The sequence below is a fragment of the Salarias fasciatus genome, chromosome 18 (genome assembly GCF_902148845.1).
Source record: "Salarias fasciatus chromosome 18, fSalaFa1.1, whole genome shotgun sequence".
In the NCBI taxonomy this organism is placed as follows: Eukaryota; Metazoa; Chordata; class Actinopteri; order Blenniiformes; family Blenniidae; genus Salarias; species Salarias fasciatus.
Genome location: NC_043762.1, coordinates 19,202,492 through 19,219,100, shown reverse-complemented (window position 1 = coordinate 19,219,100; position 16,609 = coordinate 19,202,492). Strand labels below are relative to the sequence as shown.

The 16,609-nt window shown below is 47.1% G+C and overlaps 1 protein-coding gene across 1 annotated transcript; it reads right to left on the bottom strand.

Moving 5' to 3' along the window:
* Positions 1 to 2,272: 2,272 nt before the first annotated feature.
* acin1a (apoptotic chromatin condensation inducer 1a) lies at positions 2,273 to 16,601 on the bottom strand. The gene is made up of 19 exons (XM_030114359.1): positions 16,432 to 16,601; positions 15,200 to 15,265; positions 14,947 to 15,058; positions 14,788 to 14,840; positions 12,970 to 14,450; positions 11,331 to 12,873; positions 10,525 to 10,677; positions 10,240 to 10,325; positions 7,652 to 7,709; positions 5,842 to 5,881; positions 5,461 to 5,603; positions 5,201 to 5,344; positions 4,912 to 5,107; positions 4,515 to 4,660; positions 4,065 to 4,172; positions 3,855 to 3,962; positions 3,468 to 3,774; positions 3,285 to 3,379; positions 2,273 to 3,180 (listed from the first exon to the last, which is right to left on the bottom strand). Exons 1-19 carry the CDS (start codon positions 16,567 to 16,569, stop codon positions 2,839 to 2,841), a joined length of 5,319 nt encoding a protein of 1,772 aa, XP_029970219.1. The 5' UTR covers positions 16,570 to 16,601; the 3' UTR covers positions 2,273 to 2,838.
* Positions 16,602 to 16,609: the final 8 nt, after the last annotated feature.

Genomic DNA, 16,609 nt, shown 5'->3' with positions numbered 1-16,609 from the left:
GAGGAGGGGGGGGGGGGGCAGAAGAGGGGAGGACTCAAAATGAGGGGGAGAGGGTGTGTAGACATGAACTGTGTATCCAGGGGGTTTGGATCTTCAAGGAGTGGAGATGATCGTCGGTCTTTTCCTCGCCGCTGTCTGACCTCTCGAGTTCGTTTTCACGACACATACCAGACTCACATTAATAAAGGAAAGACAGAAATGCACAAAGGCTTCGATGAGCGTGTAGAAAGGACGCAGACGAAACTCCAATGTGAAGGAGAGCTAGTGGAGAGCCGGAGAGGCCAGCGGAGATCAGAAAGGCCACATCAGAGGTTGCCTTTGAAAGCGGAGCTCGGAGCGCCTCTCCGCCGCGTTCCTGGACACAAAGGCCGATGTGGTTCCACCGAGGAAGGGAGGAGGAGGAAGAGGAGGGGGAGAGGAGGGAGGCTGCTTACAGAGCGAAAACATATTGTTTTTACTGCCCACTCACCGTCACATGAGCGGCCTCGCTCAGCTGACTGACTGATACCATCCACATGAGCTCCAGGTGGTCCGCTGTGGTCCTGCCGCCGTCGCCGCCGAGGCCCCTCCTGGTTCTGTGAAAGACTCATACCTGAGAAAACATTGTTTTTAGTCAATCCTACATCTGTTGACATTGTGCTGTGCAGCTGTGCCGCTTTAAAGTCACTGGGTTTGAACATCTTTGCTCAATCAGGGATTTCACGGAGCTGGGCCGAAACTCCACCGATTCATGACTGCGAGCGTTTTTTTTCTACTCACAAATTTATGTAGCAGATTTCGCTAATGTTGAAGCAATGTTGTTATAATTAGCTCTTGAAGTGGACAGCTCTCTCACCTCACAGGACAAAATAACCTGGTTTGAGACGGGGCTTACAGACACTCTTTAGGTAGAGTTTACATGTTCTCATTGGGTTTGTGGTTTTTCCACTGGTACTGCAGTTGCCACCTTCGGTCCAAAAATATGCATTTGAGGCTGGTTGATGATTATAATTTTCCCGCACATGTGAGCATGTTGGCTGGTGACCTGTCCAGGGTGTACTTTGACACTTCTTGAAGACTGAGAGACCAAAAAAAAAGTTCCCTCTGCTTTGAGGATGTGACGATTAGTTATCAAGGACATAACTTTGCTGCACCTCTCCGTCCGGCTCCGATGCCCCGTTTAGAAATGCTTCCTGTGCTGCCAGGGAGATGCCAGCGTGAAGGATCCTCTCGTCCCGGCAGAGTCCAGACACATCAAGTTGCATCAGGGCAGAAAAATGTTCTGCTCAGCGACCGTAGGGCTGTAATTACATAGGAGCACTGCTGAGCTCTGCAGGATGAACGTCAAGACCAGAAAGATGGAACAAGGCAACTAAAGAGGGAAGAGGGCAAACGCGTGATTTATAACAGACTTGGAGAAGGAAAGAGGGCAACAGTAAGATCGACCGTAAAGAGGGCGAACACTCCCAACCGAGAAGGCAGGACGAGAGGAAGACCAGCAGCCATTTACTGCACAAAGAACTGATGGAAAAAGGAATTTATCAGCGGTTAATAAACTGGGCGCTTAAGTTCTCTTCTGTGTTTTGAGCTTCAGTTGACGGCGTGTCGTCATTCCCTTTGTTTGGTCTTCCAGGGCCAGGCCGAGCTGAGCGGCGGCGTGCTGTGACTGACACCTTGTGGATTTCAAGCAAAACCACCGAGAAACTTTCAGATCAAGCATTTCACTTCAACATGTTTCCTGCGCACAGTATTTCAACCTGCTGAAGTTAACAAGAAGAGCATTTCACATATTTCAACAGAGACTGTAAAAGAAACATCACCATCATTTCAAACTTCAATTTTTTTAATTTTTTTTTTTTTTTACATTCACCACTGATAGGCGTACTCAAAGAAATAAAAAAAAACAAAAAACAAAAACAAATCTTTGTACTAAAAATGATAAAATAACGATTAAAAAACAATTTGAAAGCCATTGGCGAGAAAAACTCATAATGCAACCTCCCCTCTTCGGCCTGTATCAATACTACAGGGTGAGAGAACAAGAGGGCGAGAAGGAGGAAAGAAGAATTAATAAGAGCATGATCGTAACTTGGGTCAGGTGTGACTGGTGTCGATTCTCTCCCGTCGAGAATTATTTAATCTCTGAACTGAGAGAGGAACACTGCATTGCCTTAGTAGTTATCCCACACTTGTTGAAAAATACCCCCGAGCTGCCTCATTTTAAAGTCTAGATTTTTAATATTCTTATGTCTGTACAAAAAAAAAAAAAAAACGCCAAACTTTCTGATTCCGTTTTTTTTCTCTCTCTCTCTTTCTCTCAAATGTATGCGGTCCTCCGCACAGAGGGACGAGTCTTCTTTTTAGGCAGGACTGGCAAGAGTAGCTTTGCACTACATGCAAAGTCCGAATTGCAGAGCTGTTAAAACACTGAGGCGACGACGAGTGATTGCAAATCATAAGTGGCACCTACACTGTTGGGCGAAAAAAAAAAGAGGGGGGGAGGGGGGAACGCTGGAGTAAATCATTAAAATTACCCAGTGTGCATTCTGCTAAGCAGTCAAGACAAAAACAAAAAGAAAGAAAAAACAAAAAAAGAGGCAAACGTATAAAGCAAAACGATATCAAACCTTGACAGGAGTGAGACATACAGCACTCTGGGCAACAACACTGCAAAAAATATGGTCCCCTTTCAGCGAGAATCTGTGGGTGTAGATGTGCTTTAAAAAAGGTGGCGGCTTTAAGAGATGGTCATGACATCAGTTGGTCCTCTGTTGGATCTGAGTAGTAACAAAGTACATGTAGTGAAAGGCAAATGGAGGAGGGCGGTCTCTGGGAACAGTTCCGTCGGCTGATTGGCCGTTAGCGCCGCCTTTCCCGCGGCTCGCTGCGGCTGCGCGAGCGCCGCCCGCCTCCTGCCCCGCTGCCCCCCGGCCTACGGTAGCCATCCCTGCGTTTGTCGTTTTCCCTCTCCCGCTCCCTCTCCCTGTCTCTGTCCCTTTCCCGGTCCCGGCCTCTGTCTCTGTCCCTCTCCCTGTCTCTGTCTTTGTCCTTCTCACCCTCGCTCCGGTCTCCTGCCGCGCCGCCGGTGGCTTTCATTTTCTCTTTTCGCTCCTCCTCCCGCTTCTCCTCCTCCTCTTGCTCCTTCCTCCGCTTCTCGCGCTCCGTCTTGCGCTCTGCTCGGGCGGCTTCCCGCTGAACGAACTGAAATGAGCACAAAATACCAGTTCAAAGTTTCGTGCTAACATTTAAATCTTTCCATCATATAAAAAAAAAAAAGGCAATGTATGAACTGGGTTTCTAGTCACCTGTTCTTCTGTTAGTGGAAGCCAATATATGCAAGGAGCCGCTTTAGTTTTGCGGAACAAGTCATCAAGCAGCTTCGCAGGAGGATCCTCGGCTGCTGCACGTGCCAGAGAAAAGAGACGACGATCAATAAAACAGGTTTTATCTGTTGGCCTCTGGAGTCTACAGTGAAGTCAGAGTTTTACCCTTCTTGTCTGCCTTCTTCTCTTTGCTTTTGCCCCTCTCCTTGCGCCGCCTCTCTCTGGAGCGTGACCTTCGGGGAGCGCCCTCCTTGTCCTCTCCGGGTTTCCCAAACTCTCGGACCTTGTCGCGATCCCACTCGCGCTCCGCTCGGGCCCGCTCCCTGCGCTCCATCTCGCGCTCGCGCTCGGCCCACTGGTCTCGCTCGGGGAGGAGAGACGGCAGGCCCGACGTTCGACCCCGGGCCGAGCCGGGACCCGGGTCCTCTGGGACGGGCCGGTCGGCCAAACCCAAACCTTTGTGGAAGTCCAACTGCAGGACGGAGAGAGGCTCGGGTCACGATTCTCTCAGCGTTGTGAGACTAAGATCGCACACAGATCAGTGAATCTTACCTCATCTTGCTGGCAGAAGTCGACGCTGAGCACTTTCGGGTTGCTCTGAGGCCATTTCACTCCGTGAAGAGCAGCTCGTGTTGCGACTGCCTCCTCTGAGGTTGAATACTACATGAAAAGAAAAGAAGGAACCCATGAAAAAGAAGGGAATTCATAGAGAAAAACTAATATAGATCCAAGCGCTACAAAACGCTGAGCACTGTAACTTACTGTAACATAGCAGTGGGACTTGATTTTGTCGATCCAGAAGCCGTCCTCCACCAGAGTGCCAGTTCTACTGAGCAGCTCTTTGAGCTGTCCCAGAGTGAACGGCCTCACCTACATCAAACAACACAAAAGCAGTTATGGAAAGTTTACCAAAAAAAAAAAAAAACACACATTTGTATTTATTTATATATTAAAAGCAAAAATATAATAGCAACAAGTCAAATGTCTGAATATAAGACGAGGCTTTTTGTTTCTGGGGAATATGTTTGAAAAAGTGAGGCTGTGTGATGTTCAGGGTCTCTGGAAAAATACAGATCTGCTCTTCATCTTTTTTAAAATGTCAATAAACATAATTTAGGACAGTAAGACAGACAAATCGGAGATGATGAGGGTCCGGAGGGAATGAAGAGTCGGTCTCTGTCTCACTGACAGGACGAAGAGTTTTTCTCTCACCAAATTGCAGACGTGGACAATAGTGGAGACTTTGCCGCGAGGAGGCGAGGGCTGCCGGGCTGTGCGGACGGGGTCATCGATTGTGATGGAGACGCCCGTCTTCTGCTGGCTGATGGAGCGACGGATGAGGGTGTCGCTGGGGGTCACTAGAAAGATAGAGAGTCGTTAATAAATCATCTTTTTAACTCCACTAATCTTTATCAATCACATTGGCCAATATAAATCAGTATGAAGGCCATACGTCAAGCTGCTTGAAAACATTGCAATATATGACACATTAACCTTTACCTATATGAAGAACACACAACACTGTAATGGTAATGCAACAAAAACTGAAGTTAGGCCTATGTTGTTTTCTTTACTGACAGAGAAAAATATCTTGCATTGGATGAATTACCAGTGTTAATTTCTACATCATGGCTGGCAAGTGTTGGCGATTGGCTGTCCATGGCTACAGGAACGGAGGTATCCATCGGGTCTTCGTGGGCCTTTATCCTTTCTCGGTCGACTTGGAGATCTTCTTCCTCGAGCTCCTCCAGCCTGCTCCTCTTGGCCTCTTTCTGCCCATTCTCCTGATTTTCCAAATGCACCACCTTCAAATCAAGGAGCGTCATCGCAAACAGTTCGGAGCAAAGCTAGAACTCTCTGTGAGAAATGCAGAATGTCCCAGTCAGAACCACACAAACCTGTGTGACAGTACGTCGAATCTGGAGATCCTGGTTGGAGTGCTCTCGCTCTTCGTCTTCAGTCCCGGAGAGGACGACTTCCTCCGGGTGTAGATCCACGACAGCGTCCTGGCCGAGACACGGCTTGATGTCCGGAATTAGAGACTGAGGGGAAAACACAAGATGACAGTTAAGCTTTTTAATTTCAATCCTGAAGTAGGGGCCTTACAGACACAACGCTGATGCGCAAATGTAAAAACAAGCAGCCACAGAGTGGATACCTTGAGCGAGTCGGTGGTGATACTGATCGACGGTTTCTTCGCAGTGACGGCTGTGCTCGAACCCCATCTCCTTTTGCGACCAGGCCCAGTCCCAGCATCCTGCTCACCATCTGCACTGCCAGGGCCCGGGGACGATTTACTGCCTGTTCAGACATTCAAAATATATACAATGTAATATACGTAAGAAACTCGTGCGACACGACAAAAAAAGAAGGCGTCTTCTGGCCAAATAATCACAATGCAATAAAAATATCTTTGTTCCCTTTAGGCTGCATTCCAAAACTAAATAAAACAGCGGGGGGGGGGGGGGGGGGGGGGGGGGACACAAATGACGAGTCACAAATGGTGATAAAGAGAGAGACGGTTGGGAAGGGTACTCACTGCTAAGAGAGATTTTACGAGCTGAGAAGGCCTTCGGTGTCTGAAACACAAAAAGATAAACACAACCACACAAACACGGGAGAGGTAAGAGGAAGACACAGCGAATACGGACAAATGGTCATGATCAGGCTGAAGGAGAGGTCAAACACTAACAGGAAAGAGGGCGAGGAGGGACTGAAAACTACATCTACGAATGGCTGCTGCACAGTTATTTTCTAATCCAGGTCTACACACAGCACTGATTTTGTGTTACAGTTACTGTAATTACAAAATTGAGATACTTTAGGCTGGAAACTAAATCCTAGTTTGGCTTGTTATCAGACAAAAGTCTCGTTAAAACGCTACACTTTTAGCAGTACTACTTCAGCAAGATTTAACACTTAGAAAATGAGGTCCTGGCAATGTTTGCAGTGGTAAACTGCACAAGCCAAACTCAAACTTTGTCAAACACCTCCTTGCAAAGACTACAAATCTATGATGGTAAACTTAAAACATTCAAAACAGACGCACAAAATAAAACTTCAAATAAAGATCTACTTATTCCCTTGTACCACTGACACCTGATCCTTACTGGTTTGGATATGGGCCCAATCACGACTGCATGTACTGTATCTAGGCAACAGGGGTCCAATCAGTGGTGGCTGAGATGTTTGGACGGATATCTGAAAGCCGGCTGGCGGGAAGCATTCAACTGTTCATTTGGACGGGGTCTTTGTACGGCATTTGTCGTCCACTGGCCTTCGGGATTCAGTCCTTTTCCTCTAGTAATGGAGGAAGCGATGAGGTCCAATTAAATGGAGATCAGATGATGAATACTGTCGACAGTCACAGTTCGCACAAATCCACCTCTGAGATTTCGGTGTTCACTTGTATTTAGGAGGCGGGACGTTCATGCAGAAGGTCATGGAGCGTTACAGCTGTTTGGATCGCTGGACCGAATGGGGGGAGTCTTTCTTCGGCCTTGAATAAAGAAAGTTCAGTGTACCGCAGTCCAAACAAACCAGGAAAGCTTTCTGAACAGGACAGGCATTTGCAAAAATGTTGCCACTTCCAAGAGATGATGAAAATATCCACTTGTCCGTTCAGTCTTGCTGCAGTTCATTAATCCATTATGCTTTTGCTCTCTGGAAGGTTTTGTGAGGGAGATTCGTGGCATGTAACAACCAAAAAAACCTTTGTTTTTGGCTTCTTGCAAGTCTTTCATGGAATATTGAACTGGATTTGATCCAAGAAAATTTCAATGTCTGTCTTCAGGTAGACTTTTAAGAGCACTGGTCCAATGTAGTGGACAGAAAAACTAATTGTCCAATTGTGAACTGTTGCCGGCCATATCGATGAGAATGCGGCAGCCTTTGTTGCCAGGGGTGTCCCTCTGCAGGGCAGCCTTGGGGGCTGATCTGGATTCTTGGGGGCAGTGGAACAGGTGCAGCAGTAGTGGCAGAGGTAGTACGCAGGTACCAATAGAGGCAACGGAAGAGGCATGAGCACCTTTATAACAAAGCAATCATTTGGGGTTTAAACATCAGCCACAGAGAGAAAATGCCCTTGCTGTTTCTGCTAATGACAGGGCTACAGGTTTTACAAACAGCCAATTGAGACAGTAATCTCATGTACACATTCTACCACTTGTGAAAAACCTAGATTTTAGAAATTAAAGATGGTCATCTGCTATCATTTATATTCAATAAAGTCACTCACAGTGGCATGTAAACAAATAAAATGTGATAATTAACTTAAAAAAAAACCTCATTTTGGTCCATTTAAGACAAATTAAAGACAAACATGATTTGTAGCTCCTCGTGTGCCTTACCTCATCAGTGGTCTCTGGAAGTTTGTCAGGATCCGCCATGGCAGTCTCCTTCATCTCCCTGAATAGTGTTACAAGACGTCATCAGAAACAGAGAGAACAGACGCATGTGGCCATCAGCACTGGGACTAAAAACCATCGATACAGTCATGCATGTACAAACACATCAGCAGAAGATACAAATCACTAAAGTGAAAAACCCAGCGAGTGAATTTTTCTAAATGAAATAACACTGCTCCCAATGTTGATGTGAAAAGGCAGAGAACAGTGTGTGAAAGCATTAAAACAGAAAAGTGTGTGTATCAATGTATTAACACAGCCATAAGTCATTGAGGAGGAAATCAAAGTTAATTTAATATTAGGAATAACTCGTTCATTTTGATAAGCCTCTTTAAAATTTGATTCAATGTAATGAAGATGTTTTTTCAAATTAATTCATCCGGTTTGATCTAAGCTCAGTTGTTTGGATTGTAACACAAAACGTTTTAGATCCCCGTTTCAAGTGTTTCCATATGTGAAGCTTTTCAAGTAGTCAACCATCAAATTCAAGGTCGATTTGAAGCTACTATATTTAGCGAAATTAAACACAGCTTTTGCTCATTTATTCAAACTCCACTCGACAGGAAGAAACAAGCAACCCTGTGCGTGCGTGCTGAGAGAGAGCACGTTAACCAGCTGAGATTGCTCCTCTGTGACGCACTGACAATCAGGTGCAGGAAACACAGCGGACTGCTCTCACTGCTCTTCATTTTTATCTGCACAATCGAGGGAGATTGCGGAGGAGACGGATGAAGACGAGCAGAGCCGCCGCCGTCCTCCCGCACGCTCACGATACCTGACGGATGAGCGCGCGCCTCGCGTGGCCGACGCGCCGTGGAGAGCAGGCTCGCTCATTCCAGCCGGGACGAGACTCCGCGGGGCTTCGGCGTGGGGGTGTGGACGCGCCGCGCTCCGTTAAAACGCGGCATGCTCGTTACATCGGCTGCGTCGCAACGAGCCTCCCCTCTCTCCTCCTCCGATCTCCCCCCACAAACACGCTCCGCTTCGATCCGGACGCATCCGTGAGGCGGGACCCGAAAACGCGCGAGCGAGCGGCGAAGCAGCCGCGCGGCTAATCCGCGGAGAGAGACAGCAAAGGCCGGTGTCTGTCTGCCAGATCTACCGCCCAGAGAGAGCCATGTCGCCACCAGTGGGAAAAAATAAATAAATAACCGTGTAAGAAGGACCCTCATCTTCCCAAACAAGCCGGCTCGAAGGTAGTCTCAGCAAACGCCTGATGGGAAATTCACTGCAGCTTTAGAATCACCACGCAGTGAGATTCAAAGCAAATTTCAATATATATAATGATGCAAAAAGCCAAAAATAATATAATCAAATCACAGGCTCATCTTTTTCTCCACAAATAATCGCACTTTAATGCATTATGGACCAAAATGGACACGGTGACATAATCAGAGGTCTTCCAGCCTTTCTTTGTGTTGACAGAATGAAATTTAATTCTCTCACATGCAAAGGAGAGGCAAAGGTTTGCGTTGCTGAGTCTGGTTACAGTTGCATCAACACTATTCTGACTTCCCGTTTAAATGACTTAAAGTGAACTGCTTCTATGTGACGAAATGGGTTGTGGTGTGTGTGTCTGAACTAGCCATTCATTCTTACCAGCAACACTTCAACCTCAGCACCACCGCAACAGAAACATTCATAACGTGCTGCCTCTCAATGACATGAGACAATAAATGAAATGTAAAAATGTGATTTGGATCACACAATTATGTAAAGTGATGCAACCTCGCCTCAAAGTGGGAAAGCTTGAGGAAAATCTGGGTGTGTCCCTATCAAGCTAGTATATTGTCTCTATGCATGGATTTTCATCAGGTAGCGCAATATTCAAACACACATGACTGATGACTAAATTGTGTGCGAATGTGTGTATTTGTCCCCCTGTGATGGACTGGCGACTTGTCCGTGGTGTAACTTGCTTTGCCCATTGTTAACTTTGATTGTCTCCAGCTCCCTTAAAGTGGATTCAGTGGTATCAAAGAGGGAAAGATGAAAAGACAGGATGCAAATAGTCAAACCGCAACCACCCAGTTTTTCACATTTCAATGTTCGTATATGTTAAAGTAAATCCTGATAAAAGTTAAGCCCCACCGATGTGCAGTAAGAAAGAAGATGGAGTGAGTCCTGCATTATACAGATTTTGTAAAAAGTTCCTTGAACTGAACATGTATAGAATCATAAAATCATAAAACCAAGGCGTTTTACCACTTACAAATGTGAATGAGGAGCTTATTCAGGTGAGAAATCCAACATTAGCCTAACTATCAGTAGAGAGTGGAATTTTAACTCCTTGTTATTTCATGAAAATAAACTAATACTTCAGGCCATTCATGACAGCAGTAACATGACATCACTGATGTATCATGACCAGCATGCACTGCAGAATGCACAACTGATTTTAATTTTCAAAACAATTGCCCCGGGGCCACCCTGTTGAAACCCCCCCTTGAAATACATGATGAGTGCAAACGTAACACGCAGAGACAATGTGGTGCAACATATGATTTAGACACCCAAGACAACAACCAGACCTTTGTTTGTCCTTTTCCTCATCTCTCTCGCTGTCCTCTGTCTTCCTGTGCAGCTCTACTCTGGCTGGGGCTTCAGCGAACAACTTCTGGGAATTGAAAAACAGCAAAATAAAAAAAATAAAAAAATAAATAAGGAATGTAATGTGTTTCAGTAGATGAGGTACAAAACAATTTGGTATGTACTTCATAACTATGTTTAACACTAAGATTTTAAAGGCCATATGCCTTCAGTACTCAGGTGGTAAGAGTCTGCGGGAGGGCGTTAGAGCTCTGTGAGCAGCTGACCTTGGTGTGGGAATCTTCTTCAGCTGTTGCGTTTCTCTTCTCTACAGATCTCTCTTTACTGTGAGGGGAAGCTTTTGGGGTTTCTTTTGAACTCTGAGCATCATCTGTCACCCTGTGCAGCGGTGAAGAATCTCTGTCAGGTTTCCCCTCCTGCTGGAGACACAAAACAGTGAAGTATGTTATTCATGAGACGGAAAACAGAGTCTAACAGTAAGGTACAGAAAATATGGAAATCTGTCTTATTGGTACAGAAAGCAGGACCACATTCATTGTCTGCTGATGCTTTATATACACACACATTTTTCTTCAAAGATGCTTTGAAGCACCGGCCCAATTATATCTAAATCCTCCACTGATCACTTACAACATGCCAAATCAGATTTAGTGTAAGTTAGGACTCCTGCTTCCTCTTGTAAATGACCTGCCTGAAACAAACACCCAGCTACAGAACAGAGCAGACTCTATTCTGCGGCCACTTGACAGACAGGGTTTTAGTAAAAAGGGGAGTCTCACAAACACCTACAGTCAGATTAGCTGTCAATCGTGAGTGATTAGAACACATATTCATAGTTTATCTTGTCATATGGAAGACAATGATGTGGAACAACTGTTACACCTTGATTATACTCCCATGATGCCCATGCAGTTATTTATGCAACGTTCAGCTGCATGAATTCATGATGACTCATAGCAAAAAATTTAAAGGGGAAGAAAGGTTTCTGTTCGCACCCTAAATATGACATTGTGATTTAACATTACAATCATAAAATCAGTTTTCTTTCTGTTCGTCAGTATTAGACTCTTACCCTTCTCCCTTTAGAGGTGGGGCGGGCTTTGCCTTGAGAAGATGAGGATGACTCAGAGGACCTGGATGACGAGGACCCAGAGTCTGATTCAGAGGAAGAGGAATCGGAAGATGATCTCTGTCGTCTTCGCTTCTCGTCCTTCTTTGAATCTCTTCCTCTCCGCTCTGGAGAACATGTGGTTTCATTTACTTCTTTTTCTTTGTCTGTGGACTCTGTGGCAGCACGCTCAGTCTTTGCTGGAACTGCCTGGTCTTCTTCATCCGGCACAATCCTGATGGCTCCTTCTTTTTTGTGACTTTCACCAGACCCGTTCGAAGAAAGATCTTCAGCTCCTGGTGGCGCAGCAGCAACCGCCTGGTTTGTAACCGTGAGCGGCCCTTGCTTTTCAGTGGAAGGACACTGTCCTTCTTGCTGTCGCCCCGCAACACTGGTGGGTGACGAGACGGGTTCGACCCGAGGCTGGGGGCTGTCAGAGAACATCCGAGGCCGCTTAATGACCACTGAAGTGGATGCGGGTTGGGGCTGAGGGTCCCTAAAGAAGCGGAACTTCTTGAATGAAGACTGTGGTGAGAGAGGCGTTGATGACAAGGGAGTACCAGACTCCGCAGCCTGGGCTTCGCTCCGGGACACGGAAGCGCGGACATCTTCCTGCTCTCCTGCCTCTGTCGGTGACTTTGTGGCTGGTCCTGTGGAGAGGGGAGGAGCGGGCAGGGGGGTGAGACCAACCTCACGGCCACGTTTGGATGGAGGGAGGTGACTTTCCCTCTCCTTCTCTGCCATCCTAGCTTTGTCTTTCTCCTGCTCCGCTTTTTCTCTCTGCAGGACTTTCTCTAACCTTTCCTGTTCGAGAGCTCTTTCCTGCTCCTCCCTCTCTCTTTGCATGGCCTTTTCCCTCTCTATCCTCTCTTGCTCTAGAGCTTGTTCCCTTTCACATTTTTCTTTTTCTCTCTTCTCTTGCTCTAATCGCTCTTGCTCGAGAGCTCTTTCCCTCTCCAACCTTTTCTGCTCTAAAGCCTTTTCTTTCTCTACTCGCTCTCTGGCTCTCTCTTGCTCTAAAGCTCTCTCCTTTTCGAGTCTCTCTTGTTCCAAGGCCTTCTCTTTCGCTATCCTCTCATCTTCCAAGGCCTTCTCCCGCTGTATTCTTTCTTGCTCAAGAGCTTTCTCTCTCTCAATTCTTTCCTTCTCCAGAGCTTTCTCTCTCTCAATTCTTTCTCTTTCCAACCTTTCCTGCTCCAGAGCCTTCTCTCTCTCGATTCTCTCTCTTTCAATCCTTTCCTTTTCCAACCTTTCCAGCTCTAGAGCCTTCTCTCTCTCAATTCTTTGTTTCTCCAGAGCTTTCTCTCTCTCGATTCTCTCTCGTTCCAACCTTTCCTGCTCCAGAGCTTTCTGTCTTTCAATCCTCTCTCTTTCCAATCTCTCCTGCTCCAGAGCTTTCTCTCTTTCAATCCTCTCTCTTTCCAATCTCTCCTGCTCCAGAGCTTTCTCTCTCTCAATTCTTTCTCTCTCTAACCTCTCCTTCTCCAGAGCTTTCTCTCTCTCAATCCTCTCTCTTTCTAACCTCTCCCTCTCCAGAGCTTTCTCTCTTTCCAACCTCTCCTGCTCCAGAGCTCTCTCTCGCTCAATTCTTTCTCTTTCCAACCTCTCCCTCTCCAGAGCTTTCTCTCTCTCAATCCTTTCTCTTTCTAACCTTTCCTGCTCCAGAGCTTTCTCTCTCTCAATTCTTTCTCTCTCCATCCTTTCCTGCTCCAGAGCTTTCTCTCTTTCAATCCGCTCCCTCTCTAATCGTTCCTGTTCCAGAGCTTTCTCCCTCGCGATCCTCTCCTTCTCCTTTCTCTCAGCCTCCAGAGCTCTTTCCTTCTCTAACCTCTGCTGTTCGAGAGCCCTCTCTCTCTCCTCCTGTTCTCGTTTAGCTCGTTCCATTTCTTCTCTCGCACGCCTCTCCATCTCTTCTTTTTCTCGCTGCCGGCGCTCTTGCTCCAGAGCTCTTTGTCTTTCAAGCTCCTTTTGCCTCTCCAGCTCCAAGGCCCTCTCTTGTGCTAAGGCCTGCTCTCGCTCTTGTCTCTCTCGTTCTAGAGCAAGCTCCCGCTCTCTCTGCAAAGCCTTTTCTCTTTCCAACGCCTGCTCAATTCTCTCCCTCTCCAAAACTCTCTCGCGCTCCTCCTGAAGTTTTCTGAGCCTCTCCTGCCTTTCTGCCTCAGCTGCTCTCTCTCTTTCTAGCTCAGCCTCTTTCGCTCTGTCCCTCCCTTCTACTGCAGCAGCCTTGAGTACACTCACAGGTACTTGAATATGGGCTGAATGTGCTCCTGGGGCGCCCTGGTTGGCGCCTGGGATCATTGGAAATGGTACATGGCCTGCAGTGTTTGCAGTGTGAGTGATGGCAGACACCAGACCCTCTGGAGTGCCTCTGCCTGGAAATGCTGCTGCTGATGGTGAGCTGCTGTCCTGTCTATCGCCTTCTCCATCGGCGCCATGCCAGCCCGGTCCAGAGAAAGCGCCCTCGGACGCCATTTTACGCGCCAATAGGGTCAAAGGGCCTGGCTTGCGCTCAGCGTGCCCACTCCTCTGCGGCTCCGGACTGCTACTACGGCTACCGCTGCTGGACGACCCAGAGCTGGAAGAACTGGGCGAACGTCTACCCGGAGCAGCATCTGGACTAGGTGGGCTCTGCTTGGGGGTGTCGGGCAAAGGAAATGATAACTCTGGAGGTGGGGATGGAGGAGGTGTCGGCTGCCGGAGTTGAGGGGATAAAAGGGAGGGGATGTGCTGCTGCTGGGGCTGACAGGATACTCCGGACCTCTCCCTCACGGCAGGCACTCTGGCTGGTTCTCTAAGGTTTCTCCTCCGAGCTCCGCTGTCCCAGTCATCGTCTTCGCCGTCCTCCTCGCCATCGTCGCTATCATCGTCATCGCTATCACCTGCAACATCGCTGGAGGCAGAACCCCTCTCTGGTCGGTGCTCAGCACTAGGAACACGCAAAGCCACTGAGCCTGAAGCAGGTGGGCCAGACATGTCAGCTTCTTGGTTCCTGTTAGCCTGCCCCTCGTTCATGGCACCAAAGAATCCCTCTCCACCAGAGGGGCCAGGGGGCTTGTGCTGCTCTGCCATCGCCGATGTGGCATCCTGGTGAGAATAAGCAAAGAGCTGAGAATGATGTCAGAAGGATAACCAATCTAGTCCGAAAAGGGGTGTCTGTGCTTTTGATATTCAGGCCCAATCAATGAGAACTATCTGAATATTTGGGAACTGGAACTCAAATTTAATATCCAGATACGAGCACCACGTCCAAATATTCAAATATTCGGGTCCAGCCCGATAGTCAAGTTTAACATTGTACAGACCGTCACTCATAACTTTTAATGACAAGTTATTTTGAATTGTGCTTCACTTTCAAAACCGTAAAGAATTACAGGAAGACTAAAAAACCTAACAGGTAACAGCAGGTGGAAAAGTGTCTAACCTGGGCTGGAGGACACGACGTACTGTTGTTAACTTCTGCATGGTCTTCTTGCTCTGTGAACACACAAATAAGTGAATAACTATCACAAGCCTCCACATTCTATCCCACATGGCATACATTAATTTATTTACCACAAAGATGGATTTTAACAACTCTTACCATTTGTTTCATAGGCTTCACGAGCCTCTCGCTCCAGACGCTGCCTTAAGAGCTCCTGTTGCTTGGCCAAATACTGCTTGATGAAGCTGTTCTGGCTCATTTCCTCACCAATCTAAACACAATAAGAAAATGAAGATACAGTGCAAGTCTGTAGTGCCACAGGAAATGTATGTTAATGGCAATGCATGCTTTGTCATCAACACATCAAAGGTGATTACCAGTTAATATGAGGAAAAACTTTATGCAATCCTACCTGAGAGTTTGGCTGCAATCCAATATGAGGAGTGGAGGTCCTCTGCAGATTCTCCAGCATGAGGGCCTGTTGTTGAGAGAAGGCACAATAAGGGGAGGGCATTTTTTTTAGGGGGTGGGGGACCTAGGTATTATACTGTAATATGCAAGCAACCTCCAGCCCTTAAGTCTACAATAAGAAATATTAGGACAAGAAGCAAAAAACTAAAACTTGCAGAAAAATATTTGACATGTAACAAAGTTTCCAAACTGGTGAGATAAGAAATGTCATTGTGGGGACAACTCACAGGATAAGAGGGTTCTGCTCCCATATTGATCTGACTTTTTAACCTTAGCTTACTGCCATGAAGTATCAGCCCACAACTGATGCTTAGATTTCAACTTGAAAATAAAATGACATATCAGGAAGTTAAATGCAAAAGATAGTATATTATTTACTGCAAAAGCTATGCTTCCATTTGATGTCAGCGGACCAAAACCGGGTGCAAATAAGTAATAAAATCAGAAGTTTTGTCAAAGTAAAAGACACATTAGGCTACATCAACTTAATAAACTTTGAATGTTAAATAAGAAAAAGTTACTGTAAATGGCACTTGCAGTTTTCACGGAGTTGACAATCAGTAATCAGCTTACAAAGACATGTTTATTCCCGGCGGGATACAGACGGTATGTAAACAAACACAGAACCAGCAACAGCTCACGAGACCGTCCTCCATTCGTTAGGAACGATTACTACCAGATTAATCAAATACTCCGCGTTACAGAAACGCTCCCGTCACACTTTCTGCTAAAAGCTGCAGAGCCGCGGGCCGTGACTAACCGGTGGAACGTCTGTCTCCCGGCTGCAGCCGTGCACACACACCGTTCGAAGAAACGGAGTGTACACAGCGAGCAAGGCCACCGCTCAACTCACGGCGTTAGCCACGGGAAGCTAACGAGCTAACAGGACAACATAAACCCAACACACACTTCGAGATCACGCATTAAGTTGACGGAACTCAGGAGTCCTGCAGCTGCCCGGTGCACATCTGCAAAGTTAAAGCGTTGCTAAACTACGGTGTGGTGGGAATCGGTGCATTCGGTCGATCGCCGCGTTTCCCCCCCTCCCCGCAGTAACTCCACTCTTGCTCGGCAGTAAACGAGACTCAGCGGGTCGGCCCTCGAGAGCAGCATCAGCCCGTCTCTGCCGCTAACGCTAGCTCGCGGCGGCCGCGGGCGGGAAAAAATACTCACCCCCTTCAGCCGTTTGATGAGAGCATTCTTCTGTCCGCTCTTCGAGAGTCCCCTCTCCTCGAGGGCGGCTTTCAGGTCCGCCACTCGAAGCGACTGGAGCGGTCTCCCGTCCAGCGTAACGTCTTCGAGGTCCGCCATTTTCCCTTCCTCTGCTCGGTTCCCAGCGACAGCGACGAGC